This window comes from Primulina tabacum, chromosome 3, assembly GCF_025594145.1.
Source record: "Primulina tabacum isolate GXHZ01 chromosome 3, ASM2559414v2, whole genome shotgun sequence".
Classification (NCBI taxonomy): domain Eukaryota; kingdom Viridiplantae; phylum Streptophyta; class Magnoliopsida; order Lamiales; family Gesneriaceae; genus Primulina; species Primulina tabacum.
Window position 1 is genome coordinate 10,612,993 of NC_134552.1, and position 20,496 is coordinate 10,633,488.

The 20,496-nt window shown below is 37.1% G+C and overlaps 3 protein-coding genes across 4 annotated transcripts; 1 reads left to right on the forward strand and 2 right to left on the reverse strand.

Annotated features, from left to right (window-relative positions):
• Positions 1-677: 677 nt before the first annotated feature.
• LOC142540179 (serine/threonine-protein kinase PCRK1-like) lies at positions 678-4,406 on the reverse strand. 2 transcript variants are annotated; one of them, XM_075646150.1, is made up of 5 exons: positions 4,004-4,406; positions 2,797-3,206; positions 2,020-2,280; positions 1,736-1,858; positions 678-1,597 (listed from the first exon to the last, which is right to left on the reverse strand). In XM_075646150.1, the coding sequence occupies exons 2-5, from the start codon at positions 3,181-3,183 to the stop codon at positions 1,076-1,078; spliced, it is 1,293 nt and encodes a 430-aa protein (XP_075502265.1). In that variant the 5' UTR covers positions 3,184-3,206; positions 4,004-4,406; the 3' UTR covers positions 678-1,075. The 2 variants fall into 2 exon arrangements, with proteins under 2 accessions (XP_075502265.1, XP_075502263.1); XM_075646148.1 differs by having other exon boundaries at positions 2,797-3,183; positions 3,979-4,403.
• A 2,976-nt stretch (positions 4,407-7,382) lies between these two features.
• LOC142540180 (putative white-brown complex homolog protein 30) lies at positions 7,383-15,352 on the forward strand. The gene is made up of 14 exons (XM_075646151.1): positions 7,383-8,007; positions 8,079-8,155; positions 8,296-8,568; positions 8,828-8,891; positions 8,992-9,138; positions 9,284-9,318; positions 9,853-9,926; positions 10,176-11,080; positions 13,250-13,546; positions 13,641-14,090; positions 14,262-14,410; positions 14,517-14,806; positions 14,908-15,041; positions 15,135-15,352. Exons 1-14 carry the CDS (start codon positions 7,772-7,774, stop codon positions 15,289-15,291), a joined length of 3,288 nt encoding a protein of 1,095 aa, XP_075502266.1. The 5' UTR covers positions 7,383-7,771; the 3' UTR covers positions 15,292-15,352.
• A 1,302-nt stretch (positions 15,353-16,654) lies between these two features.
• Positions 16,655-19,476, reverse strand: LOC142540181 (phenylalanine ammonia-lyase-like). Its single transcript, XM_075646152.1, has 2 exons — positions 18,854-19,476; positions 16,655-18,476 (listed from the first exon to the last, which is right to left on the reverse strand). The coding sequence occupies exons 1-2, from the start codon at positions 19,252-19,254 to the stop codon at positions 16,727-16,729; spliced, it is 2,151 nt and encodes a 716-aa protein (XP_075502267.1). The 5' UTR covers positions 19,255-19,476; the 3' UTR covers positions 16,655-16,726.
• Between the last annotated feature and the right edge of the window lie 1,020 nt (positions 19,477-20,496).

The following is a 20,496-nucleotide window of genomic DNA, read 5'->3' on the forward strand; positions in this document are numbered from 1 at the left end:
TTTCGTCACTCCTATTGAATCGAGCTACTTTATATCTTTATTTTTTAATACAATATTTGAATTAATCGAATGAATTCAAAATAAAAATATTCGAAGTTCGCTAACATGTACATAGCCATCGTCCAACTTTTCGATTATATTTAACTATTTATTGTATTTATTCAAGGGAAAATATGAAAGAAAAAAATTACACTCAATTTTTGTTTTGATGCACTAGTCTAGTGCAAGTTGTGTTGGATAGATAATATGTGGTTTAAGCAGTCAACTAAAAGACGGAGATTTCCACCTATATTTAACTTGAATTAAATTCTGAGGGTGATAGCTAGCTAGGTGCAATGGTTGTTGGCAAACTTGATGAAAACATGTCCAAAATCCATTCATTTTCTAGACAAACGAAGCGATGAATTTTGACTATTTTGTGATCAAATTTGCATTTTCTTGAAAATGGTTGTTGAAACATTTGACCATCTTTAAAACATGACTATCCATATTTTCCCTATGGCAAGGTTTGCAAGTGTAAGGTTATCGTTGCATTCGGTTCGAGAATTTCGACTAAATATTATGACGTAAAAGTAGACGTTGATCAAGAGGTTTCGAAATCGCTCAGATTTATAAGAACTAATGAAACCGAATAATTTTTATGGGTTGAAATAACTTGTTATTGAGATCCAAACTGGTAAGTCTCGAATCCAAAGGCTAATATCCCAGTTCAGGTACAAGCTTTGTACATCATCCAGGTATCTGATATCTACAGACAATAATCAGAATAAAATAAAATAATCTTGTTTCAAAGAACATTTAACAAGCCATGCATGTGTTCCAGGTCTTGCGTATCTTTACGGCTAGAATATCCTTTGCAGCTATCTGTTCTCTCTTATTTCCTTGTACACTGGAAAGAAGAAGCGAACCGGAATCTCTAATAGTGGCAAGAACTAAGAAGCATTTTTGCAGAAAGATGGGATTCATCTTGTTTCCTTAACCAAAGCATGCAGCCTTTGATTCTTACATAATATTCACGCGAAAATTGAATCTAAAATACCATCGAATCCGATCTATAATCCCAGGTCACACTGTATCAACAACTTTTTACAACCTTTTGCGACCATACACGGACTAGCCATCCACCACCATCACCGATTTTCAAATCCAAGATCCTCCTTTTACCATTACCTTCCGGTTCTTCTTCACAACTTTTCGACAACTCTTTACTCTTCAAAGAGGGTTCCGGATTGCCTGTGCCTAATGATGCCTCCAGAACTTGATTCACCATTTCCACAACTTCGCTCATTTTGGGCCGTGTTCTTGCAAGTCTGGACAAGCAGCGGTTGGCCACGAGCGAGAGTTTGTGAGCTGATTTAAGGATATTTTTCTCTTCAATTCTTGGATCTATTATCTTCTGAAACTTCTTAGGATCTGATAGATATGGTTTTACCCACTCTAAAAGCTTCTGATCACTTCTGGGACGGTTTCTATCCAATGGACGTCTGCCTGTTATTAGTTCGTAAAGGAAGACACCATAGCTCCATACATCGCTCTTTGATGTGAGACGACCAGTTTGAATGTATTCGGGAGCTGCATATCCCATGGTCCCAACAACCTGATATTGACCGAGTATTTATCAAGCATGAAAGTAATGACTCTAGTATATTTTCTGATCATATGGCATAAAAGGCAAAAATTATCTCCCAAAAGGTAAAATGTAGGAGTCAATACAGCATTGCGTCATCGAGCTTACCGCAGTTGATACATGAGTTAGTCCTTCAGAAGGACCCAATCGAGCCAATCCAAAGTCTGATAGCTTAGCATTCCACTGCTCATCCAGGAGAATATTCGAAGATTTGAAATCTCGGAAGATGATCTGAACATAAAAAATGAGAGAAAAAAATCAGCCTGTACATGATAAGCCATGTTCAAACTACATGATATATTTTAGCTCTAACCATCTGAATATACGAAAAAAGACCTATATATGGTCTAATGAAAAAGAATGAAAGATAAGGAGATGCCATAAGAGTTTACCTGAAAATCCATTTCCTCGTGCAGGTAGGCTAAGCCATGGGCTGCATCCAGAGCTATCTTAAGCCTCATATCCCAGGAAAGTGGTGTAGCTGACCTAGCTGACAGATGGTCTTCCACGCTTCCGTTTGTCATGTACTCGTAAATGAGAAGCCTTTGAATACCTCTTTCATCATCCTCCGCACAGTAGCCTATGAGTTTCACGAGCTTTGGATGTTCAACAATGCCAAGAACATTAACTTCCGTCACCCATTCTTTGTGACCCTTAAATAACATAGAAGGTTCCGCTTACCATTAAGAAACTGTTCCACAAAATTTTTTAGCTCAACTTTCTAAATAAGAGGCGCCTGTGCAAGATACTCATAACCAATTTCTCTACCTAAGAAGACGATAATTTATGTCTTGGAACCACTTTAGCTCAATTCATAGGAATCGACACAACAATAGTTTTCTGTTTTAACAAACCCCTCACATGTGCCTGAGACCGGGAATATATGCACGAAATTAAGACACAGTTCATACATGTGGGCAATGGTTGACCATTGGACAATAAAGGCCAAAAAATAACCAGCCAAGATGAGCCTAATTAAATATAAAATGATGGCATTGCACAGGTCTTGAACTCGTCACCACCTGTTTCTAAATTCTAATACCATGTCAAACCCACTTTATCCCAAAAGCTTGAGCTCATGACACATGACATACAATGGTTTTATATTCTCAGAGCACGGAAAGAAAAGGTGAAATCTTGAAAACAAGAGAGCGTGAAAGAGAATCTACCTGCAGTCCTCTTTTACCAAGTTGTTTCACAGCCACCTGAATTTTTTCAGATGGATTCTCGGAACTCTTGATCACACCTTTAAAAACGCATCCAAATCCACCCTCCCCAAGTTTGGTAGTTCGACTGAAGTTTTTTGTCGCTTGTTTTATCTCTGAAAATGTAAAAACTCGGAGATTACTAGGTCTATCAGACAAATTTGGGAATTGGCTCCGTCCTCTAGACTCAGTACTTGTATCTGAATTCTGAGAATTAACTGCAGATCCTGATTGCCTCATTTCTTGATCAGTAAATGAGGACAATGCTGAATTTGGTGGTGTGATCTTCTCTTTTTCCTTCTTCTCTTCATTGCGAACTTGGAAACATTTCAAGGGGTTAAACAAATCCATCTGTGAAAATGGAAAAGGAGAACCTTCTTGAGAAATCATCACCAAGGCATCGGTTGCTTATCCCAAAAAAAATAACAAAACAACTCAAAATTTTAATAAAGTAGGATCATGCTTCTTTAAACTAAAAGCATGAAGTGTTGACAACACAATCACATTAAACATAGTCGAGTTAACAAATATGAAACCATAGGGCGTGCCGCCATTGCTTCAAGCTATAAAGGGCAACATAGTGAAAAGCGTAACAAACGAGTTAAAAAGGTCGGCAAAAGGAAAAATCTTGAGGTAAATAAATACCATGGACATGACAACAGTTCCCATAACAATAATTTAAGTAAATTTATACAGATTCTCTGTCACTTCTTAAAAACGAAACAGTGACAAATAATTTTACTCTAAAAAAAGAATACACGCAGCAGCAAATCCACAAACACCCCAATTTCCATTACCATTTACCATGACCAACGTAAATATCCGGTATCTGATGACGAGGTGGTGGAGCCATAAGAGCCAATACCATGTGGGATCAATCTTACGCGATATTAACTCTTGATCAAGAAAACCTTGAATTGTCCCATAGCATCAACACATGGTAGATTTAGATTTATACAAATCAGTAATACCATATCGAAGATGAATCTTACGTTTAGGTTTCTCAATTTGATTCCAAGAATAAACTCTTTTCATGACTCCTAGTCTAGGCACTAGAACTTACATTTTCTATCTAAAACACCCAAGAAATCAAGAATCCAAATTAAATCCAGTTAAAAGAAACATATTATGTATCAAGAACTTTACCTCCGGAAGCTGAAACCAGGGACACATATCTGTCCTCAATCTTTTAAATCACCTAGTAAAGTTCCAATCTTGAACGACTGCTGAAGAGACGATACAAAAGCCGGAAAATTCTAGCCGCGATACGTCGCCGAAGTCTTATTATTGAATAACTAAATAAATTATTGAAGCCGCCCACATAATATTACAGGGACTAGAGTTAAATACACCCAAAATAATAATAGGAGGGGAGAAAAATTGTGTGTATTCACATATATAAACCGTAAAGTGGAGGGACAGGTGTGAAGGCGGCCATTTAATACTGGAACTTTGTTTGCGAGAGAAGATTCTGACAAGTTAAGAAACTCATGATCTTTGTTTGATTGAATTAGTCCGAATAGGGTCGAAGTACTAAATTTCGGGGAATCGTTCTGTTCTTGCAATTACCCTTGGTTTACGTTCGTTTGATGATTTTGGTTTTTGCTTGATTAGTTACAAGTTTATTTGGTACAAAGTGGCAATTGGGCGAAGAACAAAGTTTTCAAGTGTTATATATATACTAGTATATTTTATCTCATGCATGAAGTATTACTTTATGTAATTGATTATTCACAAAAAAAATTGTGAGAATAATAATTTAACAAAAATTTGTGTGACACGGTTTTATTTAGGTCATCAATGAAAAAATATTATTTTTTATGCTAAGAGTATTACTTTTTATTGTGAATATCGATAGGGTTGACTCGTCTAACAGATAAAAATCCGTGAAATCGTCTCACAATAGACCTACTCAATTCAAATTTAAATTTTCAAAAAATAATTTAAAAGACTTTAAAAAATTAAAATTACACATTTAATTACACATTTATTAATTATTTGTTTTCAAATATTTAATACGGTTGATAAATACATTAATATTAATAAATATTTTCTTTTATAGCTAATTTTTGACGAAAACTTTATAAATATGCCAAAAACTTGTTTATACAAATGTATATGTGTATAAATAAATAAATATTATAAAATAATAACTTCTTAAAAAAATTAAAACAATATTTTTCTTTTATCTTGACATCCTAAACTGCTAAAACGATAATTGAATATCTCTAAATGGTAAATTTTTTTTTTTACAAAACACTTAGCTTACATGTAAGGCCTGAGATTTATTAGTCTTCATTGATGCGATATTCAAAGATATGAGAATGCATGCCATGTAATGAGAAGCAATAAATGGGATGGGGGAAGGAGAGACATGAAAAATTAGAATTTTGAATGAAGGGCAGACCGCACCCGCGGTCCAAGAAAGAGTGCACCCGCGGTTGATGGACAGAGAGTTGGAAATTATTTACAGAAATGACACCGCACCCGCGGTTCAAACGTAACCGCACCCGCGTTGATGTCACCGCACCAGCGGTCTTATATGTAGCGCACCCGCGATCGTCGATTTTGGAAAATGAATAGACTGCCGAAGCTTGAGCGCACCTGCGGTCTAGATGGAGCGCACCCGCGGTGCTGCATGCGAGAAAGCCACATTTGTTTCTTATGATGACACATGGCATATATATATATATATATATATATATATATAATTGTGCTGAGTCTTCATTTTTAACACTTCCATCAGCTGAGAAACGAAGAAGAAAAGGGTTCCAAGCTTTCTTCCATCTTTACTATTTGATTGTGTGAGATTTACTTATCCAAAAGTTAATCCAAGCTTAAATTCTTGTTCCTCACTTCAAAGGCTACAAGAGGATGTAAGTTTCATTCATTTCCTGCATGATTTGAGATATTGATGTTGGGGAAACTTGGATATGCTTGTAGATATATGTTCTTATGATTATAAGCAACGGTTATTCGCAACCGGATCGAAGAAATGGTACCGTATGTAATTGTTATGAATTCCAGCATATGTATGATTTAACATGTTCAGATTTCAGAGTTAATGTGTATTATGAAGAGAATGGTGAATTGTTGATATTGATTATATTGTGTTGATTTATGAGTTGATCGGTATATCGAGAATCCGCCGTTATGCCGTCGAATTGTATTCAGATTAAATATTGAGTCCTATATGTATTGATAGAATGCACTTTGATCATGCCATTTCAGATTCTATTGGCAACTTTGATAGCGAGACTTCGACTACGACAGATTATTCGACGAAATGTATAATTCATGTTTTGTTTGGGGAAGACACAACTCAAATGAGATTCAATTTGAGTTTCCCAACCAAATCACATACTAGAATTGTTGTCTATCTTTTGATATGGTTTTGATTTGTTTATGGACTTATATTCTAATCCTTTGATATGATGATGCCTTGTTTATAGATTTATATTCAAGCATTTGAGATAGGAGAGTCATTGGCAGACTTGCCAAACTAGACGTTCGGTGGTATCGACGCTTCGGATCAGATTCACTCCGATTGTAGACATTCGATACAGACAGGGCCGAAGTCTAGGAATAAGACGTACAGTTACCCCGATTGGGAGGGTAGGTAACAGACAGTGACGTCTTATTCACACCGGGATCCCTAGAGTAGAGTCGAGTCGAGTCAAGACATGATTTGATTTGAATTGCATGCTCATATAGATTGGTTTCATAGACTATGGAACCCCTTGTTATTGCCTTCATGCATGAATTATGATTATGTATTAGCATGCATACATGTTTTATACTGGGATTTGTTCTCACCGGAGTTTCCGGCTGTTGTTATGTCTGTATGTGTGCATAACAACAGGTGGGGCAGGATCTGGGTCACGACAGAGATGAGTTCGAGATAGCGTGGTGACTTCGGGCGCCGAAGATTACTAGTTGTTTCTTACTAGACTTGTACTACTTGTGGTTATAGTTTGTATTAAACACTGGTTTGTATGAATGTATTAGAACAAGACATGTAATTATGTTTATTGAAATAAAATAAAGAACTATCTTGTGCTTATTTATATACATTTGAATTAATGTTAAAAAGCAAAATTTTGACCCAGATTTTTGAATAAAGATCCGATTAATCCCGAAAAGAATTGAGTTAGAGCCCGGGTCCCCACATTACATTTCAAACTTTGCATCTAGAAATAAAAACTCATCGTCAAGATTTGAAGATGATATTCCCAAATCACTAAATGTGGATCGTGTTTATAACATAGAATGACATACAACAAAATGGAGCATTGTTTAAAGTCAAACAAATGGATGTGCAAAACTCTCTCAATTGGACTGAATTAATGTCCCGCATATGTTCCACGTCCATCTTCGAACCCGAACCCGAACCCGAACCCGAATCCGAATTCGAATCTTGTTTATTGTAATCCTCTAAATATTTTTGGCATGTGGCTTGGGAGATTTTATTTAAATTTTTTCTTTTTTTGGTAAATGATATGTACATGCATGTACTGTGACGAGAGAAATGAAGTAAAAAAGGATCGAGTTACATTTTTTGAGTCCATGCATTGCGCCATCAATTTCTCCCCGCCAATTCTTCAACCAAAAACAATGGAGCTTCTCCCCAACAATGGATACCATTCTCACATCTCACCTCTAAACACCTTCACCAGAAAAGCTTTCGTCTTTTTGGCTCAAGAATCATCCCCCTCATATTTTCGTCATCCAAGCCCTGTGATCAACCTCCATGATTCTTGTTTGTTTCCCAAACAGATTATGTAAAAGAGCGTTGATCGGATTAGTGATAAAGATTCTTGTGAATCTTTGAGTTAGCTTCAAGCATTTGAACAAACACTATTGGTAAAGCATTTGTTTTTGTGACGTTCTTGGATGATTTTCCTTATGTATGAGATTTGGATAAATTTTTGTTGTTAAAATGAGAGGAGTGAGGATTAATTCCTCTTGTATCCAATCACTGGTGCTGTTGATTTTGTTTCTTGTTCTGGGTTTCTCATGGCCTGTTTGGTGTGTGGATGGGGACGACTACTCGAATACTGGTAATCCTACAGCGATCCCACTGGTTACATCTTTTATCTACAGCCAAATTTCGAATCTTACAAAGATATTCAACAAGGAAATCACCAACAGCTTGGGATATTGCATTAAGGATGTGTGAGTTTCCTATTCTTTTAGGTCATATTATTCCAATTAGTTTCCTATATATAAGAGTTGCTTCTTCCCAGGGACACTGATATGAATGAAGCATTCAATTTTTCCAGCAATCTGGATTTTTTGAATAATTGTGTCAAACAGACGAAAGGTATTGACATATATAATCACAAAAGTTGACAAATTCAGATTTTAATTTATTTCCCTATCGAAATCTGCTTCATTTAGAGTTTGCTTTGCTTCAGTGCTTTTTATGACCTGATTGCAGACAGTCATTACTTAATTTAACAGATGTTACGAAAAGGATCTGTACAGCAGCGGAAATGAAGTTCTATTTCACTAGTTTTATGGACACGAAATCAGCCAATGCTCAATTCTTAAAACCAAACAGAAACTGTAATTTGACTTCTTGGGTCCCTGGTTGTGAGCCTGGTTGGGCTTGTGGAGTTGCTTCAAATGTTACAGTTGACCTGAAAAACTCGAAGGACATCCCTGATCGGACTCGTGATAGCCAACCTTGTTGTGAAGGTTTCTTCTGCCCTCGAGGCCTCACTTGCATGATCCGTAAGTGCATCAAAAAAAATCATTCTTGTGCCATAAGCTATGCATTGTTTTGCTGCCGGTCAGTAATTGGGAATATTTAAAGGTTGGAAAAAAATTACCTTGGAAGCTGCATGTTCAACTATGATTACAAGAAAAAGGATTTAGGACTTTCATAAACATCAGAAACTATTGCACAAAATTCAGCATAAATGCACGCTTGTTTGTTCATGAAGAATTGAAAGATCTAACTCATATCTCCTGTTTTGCAACTCTATTTTAGCCTGTCCTTTAGGCTCATTTTGCCCACGTTCAAAGCTTAATACAACCTCTGGCATATGCGATCCGTAAGTCTTTTTGTCCTGCTGGACATCAATTTCTGTGTGACGTAGAATTGTTGTCGTTTATATGATATGTTGATATGCATGTTCGTAAAGAAAATTTCAGGTATGCTTATCAATTACCTCCTGGTAAGACAAATCATTCGTGTGGTGGAGCAGATAGATGGGCCAGTGTATCCAGTAGTGAGGAGTTATTTTGTTCAGCTGGCTCTTATTGTCCAACAACCACCAAAAAGATTACCTGCACCAAGGGGTGTGTATCTCACCACAAAGCTAGCTTACACCACTTAACATTTCACGAACGAGCATTCAAATAATACATAATTGGTCACCACACATTTATTTGGAGTTTCTTTTGCCTGTTTATATACTAATGATCAATGTTTGTCCACATCCAGACATTATTGCAGGCAGGGCTCAATTGACCAAAGAGGTATTCTACGAAAACATATTAAATTTTAGCATAAACGTACTAATGCATTACTTGTTCCATATTCTATGTCCCTAAGTTAGTCTCATTCTTTTCAGCGATTTGGAATAAGGTTTCTGTATGGCGGGAAAACTCTCGTCAACATTCCAAAACATACTTTGAAATGTATATTTAATTAACCAAAAGTTGCACATATGATGAGCTTTATGCTCATTCATTATCTAGGAAAATTGTTGATACCATTTAAGATTTTCTTAGTTGCTGCTTCCTGGAGCACCTATGACATCTGATGATTGTATATATGATATTGTCATTACACCTTTTATGAAAAGGAATAAATGTCAATAGCCAAAAGTAAATGGCTCTTTTTGAAAAAAAAAATTGATTCAACTTTCATGGCAAATATAATTAGATGGCAGTGGTTATATATAAACGAGGTTTGAATTTTGATATTATTAAGCCGTGTTGAATTAGGTACACATAGTCATATGTGACGTATACTGTGATTGCTCATTTTCTTATGCTTAACACTTGCAGCTTGCTTCAAGTTGAGTACTTGCAATCCAAATTCAGACAATCAAAATATGCATGCTTATGGATTCATGCTAATTGTAAGTTCTTCCAAACATGTAATCATCTCGTGCTACAAGGACACAAAGTTCTTTCATACATGCACATCTTGTAATCTGATTGACGTGCAGTGGCTTCAACGCCTTCTTGCCAGAAAATTTTCTTTTGACCAATAGAAATTAGAAGTAGCTGCAAATGGGGGACAGTGGATCATGAATTCCCTCAAAAGCATAGAGATCATAGACTAGAAGACAACTAATTGACATAATCTGATTTTATTTGTTGTGCAGGGAGCTTTAAGCTTGATACTGATTGTTTTTTATAATTGCTCTGATCAAGTCCTCACAACTCGATATGCAAGATTGGCCAAGTCCAGAGAACGAGCAGCGAGAAGTGCCCGGGAGACTGCGCAAGCAAGACAGAGGTGGAAGGTTGCAAAAGATATTACCAAGAAGCGAGCTACGGGCTTGCAGCAACAGCTGTCGCGTACCTTTTCACGAAAAACACAAGGGGATCAATCGAAGAATTTGAATCAATCAAGTGCAAATGATACACAACTTCCACCGAAATTTCCAGGTACTGCTAGTGCACCTTCCTCTGGTGCTCCAAAAGCACAGAAGGATACAGGCAGCCTAACCAAAATGCTTCAGTCTCTTGAAAATGATCCAGATGGTCATGGGGGTTTTCATATGGAGATTGGAGACAAGAATATCAAGAAGCATGTTCCCAAGGCAAAACAGTTACATACTAAGAGTCAAATATTTAAGTATGCATATGGTCAACTCGAGAAAGAAAAAGCTATGGAACAGAAAAATCAGAACATGACCTTTTCAGGAGTAATCTCAATGGCCACTGATACAGACATTAAGACTAGGCCTACAATTGAGGTTGCTTTCATGGATCTTACTATAACTCTGAATCACAAATTCAAGCATCTGATGAGGAGTGTGACAGGGAAAATACTGGCTGGACGAATATCTGCTGTCATGGGTCCATCAGGAGCAGGGAAAACAACATTTCTTTCTGCCGTGGCAGGAAAGATAAAGGGATGCACCATATCTGGTTCAATTCTCATAAATGGAAAGCCTGATCCTATTCAGTGTTACAAGAAGATCATAGGTTTTGTTCCCCAGGATGATATTGTACATGGAAACTTGACAGTAGAGGAGAACCTTCGGTTCAGTGCTCGATGCAGGTATCTTAACTTGTTTACTCATCGTGTTCCTGTAGCAACTATAGTCACCCCATTTCATGATAAGAATCACGTGAGAAATATATACTAAACTGGTGAATTGGTAACTTTTAAGGCATATGAAATCTCTCATATATTTCATCCTTGGCTTATCATTTCAGCATAAAGTAAACTTAAAAATTATATCCATTCTGGCATATGACAACCCTAAAGATAATAAAAAGTTACTTAAGGAACATATAGTTGGCCAAGAGTGTTTGGAGCAATCTTTTTTATACCATTTCACTTGTTTTCTTACACAAAAAATACCCTGTAATTATACATAAAAACTAGAAACATCAACCCAAAAGACAGGATAACTTTACGGCGAATTATACAAAAGATAATATTTACCATACAAGGACTTAAATTCAGTTCATATCAACACTCTATGCCCAACTTGTTGAAGGAGTTGAAGAAGGGGTAATTGGTGTTCGGTGTTTGCCATCACCTTCCCTTGTTTTCATGCTTTGAGATTATTCCACCATTCTTGATAGCCATGTAGCTTGAAGCAAGTCTCACAAGTATGCTTTGGGTTTCCGCTATGAGAGAATTTTACTCCCTCTGTTGGTTCTTCAGAATAACACAAAACTCTCCACCATTTAACGAAGAGAACCAGGATTTTTAATTTTGAGTGAAGATGATCTCTTAGTACATGGTTTGAAACATTTTGAAGCCATAATAGCAACGGCTGTACCTTCTATGTCAATAAAATCACGATATGTCTCATAACTTCTCGTTGAACATGACCACAATCCTATTCCACAGTAGGGAATGGTTTATTTGGGGCATACTACTCCTAATCTAGTTAAGTCTGATATCCAATCCGTCAAGAAAAATAAACTCCCATCTTAGAGAAGGGCATTTTATTTTCGCGCATAATTTGTACATTTTATTGGGTTAGGGTGGCGAAAATCAATCTTCCTCCACAAACCTTGAAATAAGCCCCAGCTTGTTTCATTTGCTCCACACTTCTCTTTAAACTGTAGATCTGAAATATGTCAGTTCCGTCATAATAAGTCACACAGACCATACCTGTTTGGAAGTAGGAAATGAATAAAATTACGGATGATGAATGTATTCATCATCAATTGGTCATCCCTTCACCATAGCCTTCTCTATTCTCCATTTTCTGAAAGTTCAGATCAATCTGTTTAGGTTGGTGGGAGATTTATATTTCAAAACTTGTCTCTGCCTGAGATATGTATCTTGACAGTGTGGGACCATAAAGCATAATATTTTCCATCTAGTTTGATTCAAAATTTTGCAACATCAGTATCATAGGTTGTGGCTGGGTTATGGGCCTGACTTTGTGTCAAAATCTGCTTCATTCTAGTAGATAAATCCTCAAGGACAGCAGAGTTCTCGCCATGCTGCTGACCATCGTTTGATGTGTTTTACTTTTTCTGGGGGAGCCGAGGTTTGGTTTAATATATAAATCCAGAAAATAAAAATCCTACGATCAATTTTCTGCTACCATGAAGGAATGAGAGACGAGCAGAAACTTTTTGGAGCAAAGTTTTTCCGTTCTATTTGACTCGTTCTTTTATAAAAACAAAATTGCCATGTAATTATACACAAAATAGCCTAACCGAAGAAGGAAAACTAAAAACTTCAGGCTAGCAGATAGACTAAATTTGCCACACAAGAAATGAAAATACAGCTCGTCTCAACATCTACAAACCTTCCAACTGCTTTTGGTTCATAAATTAAGTTAGGGAGTCGTGATGCATTTAACTTTTACATGTTTGATTGTGTTTCATTGTGATTGTTTAGACAGAGACTGCCAATGGATTCTGTCGTGCAGTTGTTCTAATCAGTTCATAACATCAAATTATAGAAGATAATCTTGGATAGATGCTGTAATCTATTGTGACATGTCCTTTCATCAGTTATGCAAACTATATTTCTTTATTTTTAATTATAGAGTACGTACATTTCAAGACTAAAGTTTGCAATTTCTTTTCCTGTTAACTCGAAAATTTCTAGTGCTAAGTTGACATGGGAAAACAAGTTTCTGTTTCATGGTGTTGCAGTAAACTCCAACTTTCTTTTCAATTAATTCACCTTGTTTTGGACGTCTCATGTCTTTATTTTGTTGTCTACTCTGTGTTTTCCTCCGACTCTATAAAGGCTTTCTGAAGACATGCCGAAGCCCGATAAGGTTCTTGTTGTTGAAAGAGTTATTGAGTCCCTTGGACTACAGGCAGTCAGAGATTCACTTGTTGGGACAGTAGAGAAGCGAGGTATCTCTGGAGGCCAGAGGAAACGAGTAAATGTTGGGCTCGAATTGGTCTTGGAACCTTCATTACTAATCTTGGATGAGCCTACATCTGGATTAGACAGTTCATCTTCCAACTTACTTCTTAGAGCTCTTCGACGTGAGGCTCTTGAAGGAGTAAGCATTTGCATGGTTGTTCACCAGCCAAGGTAGGTCCTAAAACGATCACCTACTTTTATGAATCTATGTCCCTTCCTTTCTAGAATTCCAGTATTTACAAGTTTGTGTCTTCCGGTATTTCAGCTATTCTTTGTACAAGATGTTTGATGATTTGATCCTTTTGGCGAAAGGTGGCCTTACTGTGTACCATGGACCAGTAAAGAAAGTTGAAGAATACTTCTCTAGCTTTGGAATTACCGTACCAGATCGGGTCAATCCACCAGATCACTACATTGACATTCTCGAAGGTTTAGTGAAACCAAGTTCAGGGGTGACTGTTCAACAGCTACCAGTTCGATGGATGCTTCACAATGGATATCCAGTGCCTCCAGACATGCTTCTGCATTGCGATCAAATTGGAAATTCATCTGCCGCTGCTAGTAATAGCTCTAGTGATGCTCTAGAACCTGCTTTTACTGGAGGTTCATGGCAGGACAATCAAGAACATCAGCAACTCCTCTTTTTTCGAAGTCAAGATTTATCCAATAGAATTACACCTGGCGTGATGCGGCAGTATAGATATTATGTTGGAAGGTACATAATACGAGTCTTTTTCGGTGTCGTCCATGGGGTTTCGGACTCATATTGCGATAGAGAGTTAATGGTCTTCAAATTTTGCAATTATTGTCTTCAAGGGTTACATTATTTTTACCCCTGTGCTGTTTAGTGATTATGTCAGCATTTATATGCTGTAATCTTTTTCAGAAATAGCAAGCAACGACTACGAGAAGCCAAACTACAAGCAGCAGATTATATGATCCTTTTGCTAGCTGGAGCATGCTTAGGAACACTTTCTAAAGTGAAGGGCGACACATTTGGTTATCATGGTTATATGTATACAATCATTGCTGTCTGTGAGTAACTTTTTTACCAGCACCTTGTCACACATCCATTTTCCTTAATTTTTATAATTTCTTTATTCTTTAGTACTCGTGCCTGAAAATAATATGGTATTTGCAGCACTCCTTTGCAAGATTTCAGCTTTACGGTCATTTTCATTGGACAAATTACACTACCGGAGAGAAAGCGAAAGTGGCATGAGCAGTCTAGCATATTTCCTCTCCAAGGATACAGTAGATCATTTCAGCACCCTTATCAAGCCTCTGGTTTTTCTTTCCATGTTCTTTTTCTTCAACAATCCAAGATCAACATTCGTGGATAATTATGTGGTTTTGCTCTGCCTAGTGTACTGTGTGACAGGCATAGCCTACATATTTGCCATCTTCCTTCAACCAGGTCCAGCACAACTGGTACGCCATCATAGATATGTATAGACATATCATCCACAAACTCATTATTCGCTAGGTGTATTCATGTAAATATGATTAAGCCTCTTTTTCTTGTGATACAGTGGTGTGTGCTGCTTCCTGTCGTTTTTACCCTCATCTCGAATCAAGGAAAGGACGATAAATTTGGAAAGATATTAGGACCGTATTGTTACCCGACATGGGCTTTGGAAGCGTTTCTCATAGCCAATGCTCAAAGGTCAGAAACTTTACATGTTAGTACCTGAATTCTGAGTGTTTTTACAGTTCCCAGGTACTGAGTTTGCATGATATTTGCTTCGTGTTTTCTCAGATACTCTGGAGTATGGTTGATAACACGTTGCGACACGTTAAATGAACTGGGATATAGTGTTCACCATTGGAGTTATTGTCTTGTTTTATTGGTAGTTAGTGGTATAGGATGTAGGTTTATAGCTTTCTTCTGTTTGCTGAAGTTCGGAAAGAAATGAATCGTAGACATCATATGTATCATATGAATTGTAAAGAATGAAAGCGCTTTTAGTAGTGTTGTAGCATAGTTGCCGTTTATTCTGTGTTCCAATCATTTTAAAATCGTGTTGAACCATCCCCACACCCCACCCAACCTTACCTGTTGTCGTTATTATTCACGGTCGAATATATTATAAAAGGAATTATTCATAACATTCTCCCAATGGATGTCTTTAATGGTGTAGAGTTATCACATCTTCTCGAGTGAATATGTTGTATCGAGTTTTCCCATTAAGGTTTACATGGTTAACGTGATTTGTAGACTATTTTGTTAGTAAGGAGATTTATACAATGTACATCGGAGGATAATGACTACTGGTTCTTACATTGGCAAGGAAAAAATTATATTTATAATACAAACTCTTTCTTTTCTATTCGAAAAATTAGGAAAATAGGGAGTGATTGATGTTCTAATTCGATAAAAATGATTCATACTGGAAATATAATTTTGCTCATAGTTAAAACTCAATAAATATGCAAAATCCCCTCAAAATGAAAAACTCAGACCAAAACTCAACTTAAGATATAAACTCCACAGGAAAAAGAAAAATTTCACAGTGACGTAACTAGACTCAATAATAAAAACTAAAGCTAACGATGAAAACTCAACCCAAAATGAATTTTTATCCAAATATGAAAAACTACACTCAATGATAAAAATATCGACCCAAGTTAACACCATAGATTTAGTGATGAAAAATTCAACACAAGAGTTCTTTTGTATTTTATTTATGTTTTGTTATGCAAATTTATATGTTTATCAATTGTCTCGGTGGCATGATTTCTTCTTGGTAAAAATTTGTTTTATTTTATAGATGTTATGAAAAAGTAAAAATTTATGTTAAAAAAATAAAATTATCAAACTCTCAAAATTATCAAACTACACACTTTATAATATTTTTCTCTCAACTCAGTTGTGAATTTCTTCACAAATAATGAGCTTACTTATAGAATTTTTTTGGTAATAATCCAAAAAATAAATTACATCATTATCTTCATCATCACACAAAAATTTCTAATTTTTACAACTCAAATATTCAACATTCAAATATTCAATACACATATTTTTAATATTAATTTTCAACAATAGATACTATAAATAAATATGTACAAAGATGAATGTAGACAATATTTAAATATGTAATATATGAAAATGACAGTATAAATGTAAGAGATGTAAGAGTTGTGCGCATTGGTCAGAATCCGGTGTCATTTTTTATTTTTTTTAATATTTTTTTTATATTTTTTAAAAAAAAAACCTACAATATCTGCAACTTTTTACAACCTTACAAAGAAACCATGTTGAAGCAAAAAGAACAAACATTACATACTCATGCTTTATTTCTTTAAAAAAATTCAGAATAACACCAACTTGTTTCTGACTACGAGATTACACTAGCAGATAGGAAGAGGTGCACCATTCCAGCCCTCCAGGCATTTCAACAACGGATCAACAATCGATCCTTTGCTCAATGCAGTGAATACTTTGTCACATTCCTCCCCCGGAGAGGTAACGTTTTCGCCGGTCAAGAATTTGGCACCGAGTCCCTCTCTGATGAACTGATACAACGGGTATGATCTGCATTCCTTGATCTTGTTAGAAATCCCGGGATTCCCATTTTCCAGAGCGACTCTTGCACTCTCGACTTCTTTAGGTAAGACGGATTTTAGTTCATCCTCGAATGATTCGATCTTTTGGAAGATAGACGTGCTAACGGTCTTCTCAGTTTCCCCATTCTTCAAGGCATGCTCCACAAGAACTTGTCTCAGTTTTTGCATCAATGGGTAGGTCGCGCTGCAGGGGTCGTCGATGTATGAAAATACGTATTCACGGTCCACCACCCGAAGCAAGTCCTTCTCGCAGAATCTTGATGGATGAAGCTCCCCATTGGCACCCATTGTCAGAGTTCTCTTAGCTACTTGGCTGACAGTGTTCTTGACAGCAACTCTCAGATTCTCCTCCAAGTGTCTCAAATCGATAGCTTGGCATAAGGCGATCAGATAGGTGGATGACATGAGTTTCAAGATATCTACAGCCTCAGCTGTCTTTCTTGAAGAAATCAACCCCAGAGAATTCACATCTTGATTGTGTTGCTCGGCGCTTTGGACGTGATTTGTGACAGGATTCGCCAAGAATTGGAGCTCGGAACAGTACGCAGCCATGGCGATTTCGGCTCCCTTGAAACCATAATCCAAGCTCGGGTTCCTACCACCAGAGAGATTTGACGGCAACCCATTGTTGTAGAAATCATTCACAAGCTCAGAGAATTGAGCAAACATAAGCTTTCCAATTGATGCAATAGCCAACCTTGAATTATCCATAGAAGTTCCAATAGGTGTTCCCTGGAAATTCCCACCATGTAAGGCCTTGTTCCTGGAAACGTCGATCAAGGGGTTATCATTCACAGAGTTTATTTCTCTTTCTATCATTTTTGTGGCGGTTCGGATTACTTCAATCTGAGGGCCAAGCCATTGCGGCGATGTTCGAAGTGCGTATCTATCTTGCTTCGGCTTCTGTAATGGATCTGTTTCATGTAGTTTTTCAGCAGCCTTCACATATGCACTGCCGTCAAGAATATGTTCCATTATCGCAGCAGCCTCAATCTGCCCGGGATGGTGCTTCAACTTATGCGTCAAATGATCCGTAAACTCGGGTTTCCCATTCATAACTTCAGCGAAAACAGCAGACATAACCTCAGACAACACAGATAGAACGTTGGCCTCAAAAAGGACGATCGAGGCCAAACCAGAACCAACAGCTGTGCCGTTGACAAGTGCAAGCCCTTCTTTAGGCTGCAACTCGAAAAACCCTCCATTGACACCAGCGAGTTTAAACGCTTCCTCGGCATTAAGGGATTCGCCTTTAGGGCCGACCGCCCTAGAGTTGGGGCGACCGGTTAATAGCCCGGCAATGTAGGATAAGGGGACAAGGTCGCCGGAGGCTGTGATCGTGCCACGGAGAGGGAGACATGGGGTGATATTTTGGTTGAGGAATTTGGTGATGGCTTCCAAGATTTCGAACCGAATGCCTGAATACCCTTGGAGAAGGGTGTTGATTCTAACTAGCATGGCTGCTCTCGTTGCAGTCCGCGACAGAGTGTGACAAGTTTCCGTCCCATTCCCGAAAATTCCCGCATTCAGGAACCTGAAACAAGTCAGATTCTTCAGCTGTCAGGGGATATAGTTGACAGTCGGAATGATACGAACAAGATTAGAGAACTCATTCCACTTGTACAATTTTACAAATTATAACTTATTCTAAATTTTGTTGTAAGTTTCATAATTCATTTATCCACACTGTTCATTTCATTATTAAACTTAACTATTATAATATAATTAAATATTTTTTCAATCATATTCCTTTGATGATTAAAATATACCTTAAATAATTATTTACATTTTTACCATTGTAAAGTAATCTTGAATGAAAACATGACAATCATCAAACTGTATCTTGTCAAGAATATTAGAGTAAAAATTTATATAATAAATAAAAATCGAAGTTCGAAGAATTTATTGTACCTAATGAGCTCCGTCTGAAGAGCTCCGCCCTGCTTAGTTCTCCGATGCGACGTGGCACCGAAACCAGTGGTGACGCCATAGCTATCAGTCCCTTTGTTCATACTCTCCATTACCCAATCACTGCTCGCCTTCACTCCAGCCCTCGCCGTCTCCGCCAGCTCCACCGCCACCGCATTATCCCTGGCCGCGATCGCGGCAACCTGCGATATTGTCAGCGTCTCTCCTCCTAACTTCACCAACGGCTTCCTAAACTCATCCACCATCCTCTTCACCTCGTTCAGATGGCTCCCCTTCATCTCCTCCGCCGCCACCCCCCAGTTCAAAGGGTCCTTCTTCAAGCAAAGATCCGATGACAACTTACCGTTTGAGTACTGGTGCCCATTCTCCATCGCTGCTGCCATGAAAAGTCAGAAAATGAAAGCTCCAAACGGTCACAAGCAACAACTTCTCACACACGAACACCCACGAACACCAATACAAGATCACTTCTTTCTTTTTTTGTTCTTCCCTAGCTATAAACAAGAATATGAAACAAGTACTGTATGTAATGTGCAAGTGATTCTGCGGGGGAGGTCCTAAGATATAAGGAACATATGTGGGTATAAATAGAGAGCTGCGAATGGGGGTTGGTTTGGTTTGAATTAAATATGTAGGCAGGCAGACGCTGTTTTGATTTTGGTAGGTGGGTTTTGTGGCACAAGGAAGATAGAGTTGAGTTGGATGAAGTTGCAGGCGAACAGGTCAATTTTGCGAGAGAGTTGGTTGAGGTTTCATCTTCGCCGTTGATTGAATGGTATGGACGGTGTGGGTTCGTCGATGTGGCTCTTGCATGGAAACATGATATTGTTTATTTTATATAAAATGATTTTGCGATGTGGTAGCTGGTGCTTTCGGGATTGCTGAGGGTTATTCTTGATATTTCACATCTAAATCAGGAAATTAATTCTATTATAATAATAATTGGGGGGTTATATTGTTAATTGTTTAACCCCATCAAATGTTTTTCTTTATTAACTTTTTAAAAACTTATTTTACAAAATATCATATTTTAAACTTTCTCTAACAATAATTGTTGTTGTGTTGGTCTTCACCATTTTCGTCAAATGAGAATAAATATGAAGCAATTATCATAATTTTTTATTGTATAATCGCAGTTACACGGATATAAACTCAACCCGTGACGTTTTTACTTAATTTATTTTAAGTACTTTAGATAAAAATCAAACCCCGTTTTCATCAATACTCCCCAATTGACAATGGGTATGTGACCGATGGCACTCATGTTTAAATGGAGACACAATAGAAAGTTTAGGTTTTATTCTTGCATCTATACTTTTTTTTATTATCCGCTACGAATGATAATATTTAACCAATAGAGAAAACCCATTAATTTATTATTTTGAGGCAAAAAAGTTGTTTGAGACGGTCTCACGAATCGTATTTTGTGATACAGATATCTTATTTGGGTCATCCATGAAAAAAAATATTATTTTTATGGTAAGAGTATTACTTTTTATTATGAATATCGGTAGGGTTGACCCGCCTCATAGATAAAGATTCGTAATACCGTCTTTACTCTTATTTTGATTAAAAAAAATAGCATTTATTGAAAGTTTGTCCTAGGTTCGATCATTCATTTTCTC

Bases quoted from the DNA above. Each gene is read 5' to 3' on its own strand.
- LOC142540179 (XM_075646148.1), bottom strand. From the start codon at position 4,005: ATGTGTCCCTGGTTTCAGCTTCCGGAG. The intron at 3,184-3,978 runs GTAAAGTTCTTG...CCATTTTCACAG, and splicing joins CCTGGTTTCAGCTTCCGGAG to ATGGATTTGTTTAACCCCTT. The intron at 2,281-2,796 runs GTAGATTCTCTT...ATGTTATTTAAG, and splicing joins TTGGTAAAAGAGGACTGCAG to GGTCACAAAGAATGGGTGAC.
- LOC142540181 (XM_075646152.1), bottom strand. From the start codon at position 19,254: ATGGCAGCAGCGATGGAGAATGGGCACCAGTACTCAAACGGTAAGTTG. The intron at 18,477-18,853 runs GTACAATAAATT...GACTTGTTTCAG, and splicing joins CTTCAGACGGAGCTCATTAG to GTTCCTGAATGCGGGAATTT.
- LOC142540180 (XM_075646151.1), top strand. From the start codon at position 7,772: ATGAGAGGAGTGAGGATTAATTCCTCTTGTATCCAATCACTGGTGCTG. The intron at 8,892-8,991 runs GTAAGTCTTTTT...AGAAAATTTCAG, and splicing joins ACCTCTGGCATATGCGATCC to GTATGCTTATCAATTACCTC. The intron at 14,807-14,907 runs GTACGCCATCAT...CTTGTGATACAG, and splicing joins AACCAGGTCCAGCACAACTG to TGGTGTGTGCTGCTTCCTGT.